At 55.8% G+C, this 7,703-nt stretch overlaps 1 protein-coding gene across 1 annotated transcript in view; it reads right to left on the bottom strand.

The window, feature by feature from the left end:
• Positions 1–5,977: 5,977 nt before the first annotated feature.
• LOC110596124 (taste receptor cell protein 1) overlaps positions 5,978–7,703 on the bottom strand; it is a 3,793-nt gene continuing 2,067 nt past the window's right edge. The window contains exon 4 of the mRNA XM_021715336.1: positions 5,978–6,111. Within this exon, the coding sequence (XP_021571011.1) occupies positions 5,978–6,111 (134 nt within the window). The remainder of the gene's footprint in view (positions 6,112–7,703) is intronic.

The raw sequence follows: 7,703 nt of genomic DNA, 5'->3' as shown, positions 1-7,703 counted from the left end.
TGCCCAGGCGGGTCTCGAACCCGTGAGCTCAGGCAATCCACTCACTTCAGCCTCCCAAAGACGCGGGATTACAGGCTGAGCCACCGAGCCCTGCTCAAATTGACTTTTGTCTGCCTTTGGCCCTTCTGTGCTGCCAGGATCCCAGTTGAACATGACTTTTTTGCCTATTTCCTTGACTTTCCTCAATAAGAGGCTTCTAGAGCCACTTGGGGCAATGGTCTGATGGGAAGATGCCCTTTCTCCCTTGCTTGGGGGATGTGGGGCAGGAAGGTCAGGCAAAAGCTCTGCTTCCTGCCTCCCCGATCCGAGACTGGGTGGCCGCAGGGTTGCCCACCTGTGCCTGTCTTACCTCCTACAGGTGTACTGGGGACTGGACCCCTTCCCTGAGCTCCTGCAGGTGCTGATTGGAGGTTTCCCGTGAGTGTCATGGGGAGTCGGCTTCACTGCTCTCCAGGTACCCTGACCATGGGGAACCCTTGGTTCAGTGAAGCCTTGGCCTGGGTGTTTTCTCATACTGTCCTCTCCCCAGACAGGGGCTTCATGCTATGCCCCATGTGTGGGGGAACAGGGTTCACCTTCCAAGTTCAGATTCCAGAAAAGTCTCTGCCAAGGAGACATGGTGGTCAAGACCGATGGGACTTGAGCCAAGCATGTCCCATGGGCCTTGGGCAAGTCACCCATGCCTGGCCTTTGTTTCCCCAGCAGTCAGATGGGGATAATAGCACCTAGTTCACAGATACTTGAGGAGGACTGGTTGTTAGCAAGTGCTGAGTTCTGGAGCAGGTGCAGGCAGAATCACTGAGGCAGCACAGCGGCCAGCCCAGGTCTGCATCCCTGCTCTGAGCCCTCTTTACTCATCTGGAGAGGAGAGCTGCTCTGGTCCAGGGTTGCTGTGGCAACTAAACAGTCTGTGATGTTTGAGGCGGGCCATGGAAGTGTGCCTTCAATGCCATGTCCAATGCACAGGAAAGACTCACTTGAGGAGGGCTCACTCATCTGTGGGATGAGCTGGTCTTCTCTGGGCCAGGCCCCTCCGCTGTCCTGCAGACCCTGGTGGTAGCCATCCTGCCTGATGGCCATCTGGCTGACTCACGTTTCCAGGTGGGCACTTTCTCCACTTCCAGAAGCCACACTAGCCCCATGGGATTCCCCCTCCCCCAGTTTTGTGCCACCTCCCTAAAGCTCACTGTGTTCACCGAGTGTGTTTGAACCATACATATCTTTGTGCAAGGCCTCATGCAAAGCTTGAAACATCCTGGTTTGTGGAGGACCAGGAAACCAAAGTCTGACAAGGCAGGGTCTCTCTGAGCCCACCTGGCCAGCCTCAGCCTCAGAGCCCCATCCAGGTTGGCCCACCCGCTTCTCTGCCATAACACCTTGCAAGGGCTCCCATGGTAATGGAGACACTAGGAGAGAACAAGGCTGGCATAGACCTCCACTCCTGAGAAGCCCTAATGGGGGCATCTTCCAGGGGCCCCTCCCACCTGCCCTGGCTCTAGTCAGAAGCTGTGGGTACATGGATAGCAGGGCTGACCCAGGTCCTGTGCAGGTATCAAGCTGGTGCAGGGCCCTTTCAGGGGTAGGAATGAGAGACCTGTTCATTCCAAAGTGCCAAGGGAACTACCAGCAGCTACGATCAACCTCTACGTGATGCTTTCTGCCGGCACTCTGTGGCACCTTGGTTCTGGCCCTTGTCGTTGGCTGGGTAAACTCATGGTCTGGGTTCCTGGGGTCCCCTCACCGCAGGTAGAGGAGCCTTTGGGGCAGGACTATGTGTGACTCCCCCTTCCTTTCCAGGTCATGGGTTCAAAGACCTCCCCAGGGCTGGGCTCGGTGGCTCAGCCTGTAATCCCGCGCTTTGGGAGGCCGTGGTGAGTGGAATGCCTGAGCCCACGAGTTCAAGACCAGCCCGGGCAACTTGGCGAGACCTCATCTCTACAATAAATCAAAAAATCAGCCGGGCATGGTAGCACACGCCTGTAGTTCCAGCTACTTGGAAGGCTGAGGTGGAAGAATTGCTGGAGCCCAGCAGGTCGAGGCTGTGATGGCCGGAAGTGGCCACTGCACTCTAGTCTGGGCGACAGAGTGAGACTCCAACTCAAAAAAAAACCTCCCCAGGTTCTACTGCCCCCAGATCTCTCTTGTGTGATGGTAGGCCCAGGAGCTCCTGAAGCTTTCTAGGTTAAGGCCTTTGCTTACCCCGGTGTCTTCCAGGAGATCGCCAAACCTATCCCATTCCACAGTCCACCCACAGGCCTTTGAGGAGTCTGTGCCCCAGACCTCCCCAGCTGGGACAGCCTCCCCTCGGAATCTGCCTTGCCCCAGGGACCCCACCCCCTCTGGCAGATCCCAGGCCCAGTGGCTCTGACTCACTAAAGATCATTCCCCACACCCCCTGGTCTCTGTGGGGGATGGGAGTTGGTCCTTGCCCCCCACAGTCTGCATTTCCACCCATGACCCCTACCCTGTCCTCCTTCCTCTGGGGCTATCTCATCTCCTCACACTGGTAACTGCCTAAATGTCTAGATTAATTTCTAAACATGAATTTTCTTTTCCTTTTTGAGTAGGAGTCTCACTCTGTTGCCCAGGCTGGAGTGCAGTGGCACGCTCACAACCACTGCAGCCTCGACCTGCTGGGTTCAGGTGATCCTTCCGCCTCAGTCTTCCAAGTAGTTGGAACCACAGGTGCACGCCACCACACCCAACCAATTTTTTTATTTATTGTAGAGACGAGTTCTCACCAAGTTGCCCAGGCTAGTCTCAAACCCCTGGACTCAGGTAATCCTCTCGACTCCACCTCTCAAAGTGCTGGGATTACAGGCATGAGCTACTGTGCCTAGCAACATTAATTTATTTTTTTATTTTATTTTTTGAGTTGGAGTCTCACTCCATCGCCCAGGCTGGAGTGCAATGGCATGCTTGCAGCTACCCCAGTGTCAACCCACTGGGCTCACGTGATCCTTCTGCCTCAGCCTTCCAAATAGCCGGAACTACAGGCATGTATTACCACGCCTAGCTAATTTTTTGATTTATTGTAGAGATGAGGTCTCGCCAAGTCGCCTAGGTTGGTCTCGAGCCCGTGGACTCAGGCAGTCCTCTTTCCTTGGCCTCCCAAAGTGCTGGAATTACAGGTTTGAGCCCCCATGCCCGGATGAACATTAAATACCAAATTTGGATTGCTTCTTAACTTTTCCCAAAGACCAGAGTTTCTCTTAGGACGGATGATACCTCCAGCCCTCAGGAGGGAGACTAGCCCCCACTCTGTGGGGTTAAAGGTGCCCAGCAAAGCACTATGGGAGGGCCACCCCACAGTGCTGGGTCATCCCCAGAGCCAGGGCTGAGCACCCCCACCTCTGCGGGCTGTGTGAACACATACATACAGGATTGGGTCTTGTCCCTTCTCTACCTCTCTGCACTGTGAGCACTTAGCTCCTGTTCCTCCCTCTCCCAAGCGTGGTTCCCAGCCCCACAGGATGAGACAACAGCACTGGAGCCGGAGGGGCGGCAGAGACTGGGGACCCCTTAGCCGCACCTAAATCCCTGTCTGTCATGATCTAGCTGTGTGTGCTGGGGGAGGCTCTTGGCCTTGGTTTCTTCCTCTGAATGAGACTGGTACCCGCCCCATGGAGAGGCTGGAGGCTGCTGTGAGCGTGGGAAGCACCTGGAGCAGAGCCCAGTCCCAGTGAGCGCGGACAGAGGACAAGGGTTTTCCTAGACTTTATGCACATTGGGTGGGGAGCTGGGCTCTCTGACATGAGTGACAACGGGTCGTCCCCACCCACTTCTGTCCCAGCCCTGAGAGTCCAGTCTTTGGGTGCTGTGTGACCTTAGGCAGGTGCCTTGCCCTCTCTGGCTCCAGGTTCCTGGGAAAGTCTGGGATGTTGGGGCCCCAGATTCACTCCTCAGTGTTGAGACGCTCACTGTGGAAGCCCTGGGTGAGGTGAAGGAGGGCAGAGAGACAGGGTTGGAGTTTGGGTTTCCAGGGAGAAAGCAGCAGCCTGAGGGTCACCTGGGGGTGGAGAAAGGGGACCAAAGCCAGCAGTCAGGCATAATTGAATGCACCCAGAGTGGTGCTGCCTGCCCTTCCCTCCACCTGGGCCTGGCGTAGAGGGGAAAGAAAGGCCAAGGGCAAAGGAGAAACGGAGGTGGGTCCCCATGGGTCCCACGCCTCTTCCAGGGCCTGGAGGTACCACTGATCGGGTCCCCATGAGGTGGGAGCTGGGGAAGCAAGTGCCCCCCCCCCACCACATGTCCAGGCTTTCGCCCCAGGCCTCCTGGCTTCCCGCATCATTTCTTCGGGTCCTGGGAGCAAACAGCCACAGGCTGGGGCAGGCGGGGCCGGCTTGGAGGAGTCTGCTCTGCCTCCCAGAGTGCTGCTCACAGAGGAGGGGCTGAGCCTGTTTGGTAGGCTGACTCCACCACCCGGCAGTAGCCACCCACACCCCTGGGAAGTGTCTGCTGGAGGCCTTGGCACTAGGGGGCAGGCCCACCCACAGAACTAACACCCAGGGGTCAGGAAGAACGGACTGCTGCCTGCTTGTCTGGAGAAGGTCCTGTGCTTCACCATGCACTGCTCCTCCAGGGACGGGGCCTCAGGTTCCTCCGGCTGAGCCTCCCGAAACAGGCCCTCCACTTCAACACCTTGGCAAGAAGGTGGGGGGTGGTTACTGGGAGCAGACCAGGCCCCCCCAGCCAGAAACTGCTCAGCTCCAGCTGGAGGGGGAGGCGACCCTGGACTCGGGGGGGGGGAGTGAAAAAGGGGTCTACAAGCCCCTCAGCTTGACTCCAAGGGCAAAGGGGTCAAAGGTTCAGTCTGCCCCCCAGGAAGAATCCCCCAGCTCAGTCAGACACTTACCAGGACAAGGATGAGTGAGACCAGCAAGAGGCTCGGAACGAGGAGTGCCACAGCGTAGCCAGGGATGGTGGCGTTAGGCTGGCCTGGGGCCCCGGGGTGGGGGTGTCTGGTGCAGGGTGGGAAGACCAGGGCCGGTGGGTTCACCTTCCAGAGCACAGGGTCCTGACCCTGCAGAAACAGGGAGCTGAGAGAGGAAGCACCTTGGAGGGCTCCGAGGTGGAGGGCGGGCAGGCAGGCCGGCCAGGGGAGACAAGTTTCAGACCCACTGGGCAAGGGCAGCAGGCCCAAGGGAGGAGGCAGATGGGTGGAGGACACAGACAGGAAGAAGAGGTCGGCAGAGGGAAGGAGGGAGCACTGACCGAGCTCTGGGATGATCATCTCTACCAAGAGGTCCTCAGCCGCCTGCAGGGCGTGCAGACCCTGGCACACGCAGTCCTGCACGAGGCCCTGGGCCGGCACAGCCCCTCAAAAGCTGGCATCCACTCTGGCGGTCAGTGGGTCTGACCTGGCGGAAGGGTCATCATGGGCTTCAGGGGGCTGGGCAGGCTGGGGGTCTTGGGGAGGTCATCTCTTCCAACCTCCTGTCCTCACCCCCAGAGCTGGCCCTGAGCCCTGGGTCACCCAGAGCCTCCAAGAACTCACTGGAATTCCTCCACCATCACCCGGTCAAAGTTCTGCAGTGAGCCGGGCTCGGTGGCTCAGCCTGTAATCCCGCGCCTTGGGAGGCTGAGGTGAGTGGATTGCCTGAGCCTGCAGGTTCGAGACCCGCCTGGGCAACTTGGTGAGACCTCATCTCTACAATAAATCAAAAATTAGCCAGGTGTGGTATCGCGCGTCTGTAGTTCCAGCTCCAGCTGCTTGGAAGGCTGAGGCAGAAGGATCGCCAGAGTCCGGCAGGTCGAGGCTGCGATAGCCAGAAGTATTCCACTGCGCTCCAGTCTGGGTGACAGAGTGAGACTCCAACTCAAAAGTTCTGCAGTGCTCTGAGGGCGGTGGTCAGCTGAGGTCAGGAGAGGACGAAGAGGGTCATGGCTCCACCAAAGTCTTGTCCATTTGTCCCCCACACCACCTCCAAGGCCTGCAGTCTTCTTCTCCCCCCAACTTTCCCATCCACCTGTCCCATCACTTCACCCATCTCGTCAGCTGCCCCTGAAGCTCCCAGAACTCGGGACTTGTTCTGTCCATCAAGGCCTTGGTGAAGGGCTGGCCCAGGATCTGCAGCTGTATCTCATACAATGCCAGCTCCGCCTTCTCCCCTAGCGTGATGGGGTAGGGGATGGCATCAGCCGTCAGCAAACTTTAGTCCAAGGACCAGATCCCTTGCGCCTATTTCTGACTTTTTTTGGTTTTGGGTCTCATTGTGTTACCTAGGCTGGTCTCAAACTCCTGGCCTTAAGCAATTCACCTGCCTTGGCCTCCTCAAATGCTGAGATTACAGGCATGACCCACCATGCTGGGTTACTGCCTGCTTTTGTATGACTCATGAGCCAAGAACAACATTTGTTTTTTTTTTTTGAGTTGGAGTCTTACTCAGTTGCCCAGACTGGAGTGCAGTGGCCGCTCCCGGCCACTGCAGCCTCAACCTGCTGGGCTCTGGCGATCCTTCTGCCTCAGCCTTCCAAGTAGCTGGAATTACAGGCATGTGCTACCACGCCCGGCTGATTTTTTGATTTATTGTAGAGATGAGATCTTGCTGCCCAGGCGGGTCTCGAACCCACGGGCTCAGGCAATCCACTCACCTCAGCCTCTCAAAGGCGCAGGATTACAGGCTGAGCTACCGAGCCTGGCTCATTTTTTTTTTTGGAATCTCACCCAGGCTAGAGTGCAGTGGCACACTCCCAGTCACTGCAGCCTTGACTTGCTGGGTTCAGGTGATCCTTCTATCTCAGTCTTCCAAGTAGCTGGAACTACAGGTGCACGCCACCACATCTGGCTAATTTTTTGGTTTATTGTAGAGACAATATCTTGTCAAATTGCCCAGCCCAGTCTCAAACCCCTGGGCTCAGGTAATCTTCTCGCCTCCACAACTTTTTTTTTTTTTTTTTTGAGTCAGAATCTCACTCTGTTGCCCATGCTAGAGTGCAGTGGCACGATTGTGGCTCACTGCAGCCTCAAATTCCTGATCTCAAGCAATCCTCCTGCCTCAGTCTCTGAGTAGCTGGAACTACAGGCGTGCACCACGACACCCAGCTAACTTTTGAACTTTTTGGTAGAGATGAGGTCTCACTATGTTGCCCAGGCTGGTCTCAAACTGCTGGGCTCAAGTGATCTTCCCACCTCAGCCTCCCAAAGTACTGAAATTATAGGCATGAGCCACCACACCTGACCAAGAACAACTTTTATATGTTGAAATGATTGAAAAATGTCAGAGTAGAATATTGAAAATGATTCAATATGTAGAATTATGTACATGTGGAAATTATATGATACACCGATTTCCATGTCCACAAATAAAGGTTTACGGGAACACCACCATGCTCACCTGTTGATACATGGTCTGCAGTTACTTTCTGGGTATCAGAGAGGAGTTGAGTGGTTGAGACAGAGACCCTGACAGCACACAGAGCCTACAAGATTTCCTCCTCTGGTCCTTCACAGAGAACATTTGCTGACCCTGTGCTAATCTCTCTAGTGAAATAATGAAACCCACCTGGTTCACTCCGAGAGTTGTCATGAGTACAGGAGGAAATCTTGCTGCTATTCTAATGTGCGCTGTCTGGGTTTTATTTTTACCTGTCCCTGCTCTGGTGGGAGAAATGTAGGAAAATTTACTCCCTGGTAGGAGGTCATGGGAGGGGCCTGTGGCCATCAACAGGGCCGCCATCTTTTTTTTTTTTTTTTTTTTTTT

The sequence above is a fragment of the Carlito syrichta genome, unplaced genomic scaffold (assembly GCF_000164805.1).
Source record: "Carlito syrichta isolate Samal-C Ts95f unplaced genomic scaffold, Tarsius_syrichta-2.0.1 Scaffold307013, whole genome shotgun sequence".
Taxonomy (NCBI): domain Eukaryota; kingdom Metazoa; phylum Chordata; class Mammalia; order Primates; family Tarsiidae; genus Carlito; species Carlito syrichta.
This window is presented reverse-complemented; position numbering and strand designations above follow the sequence as displayed.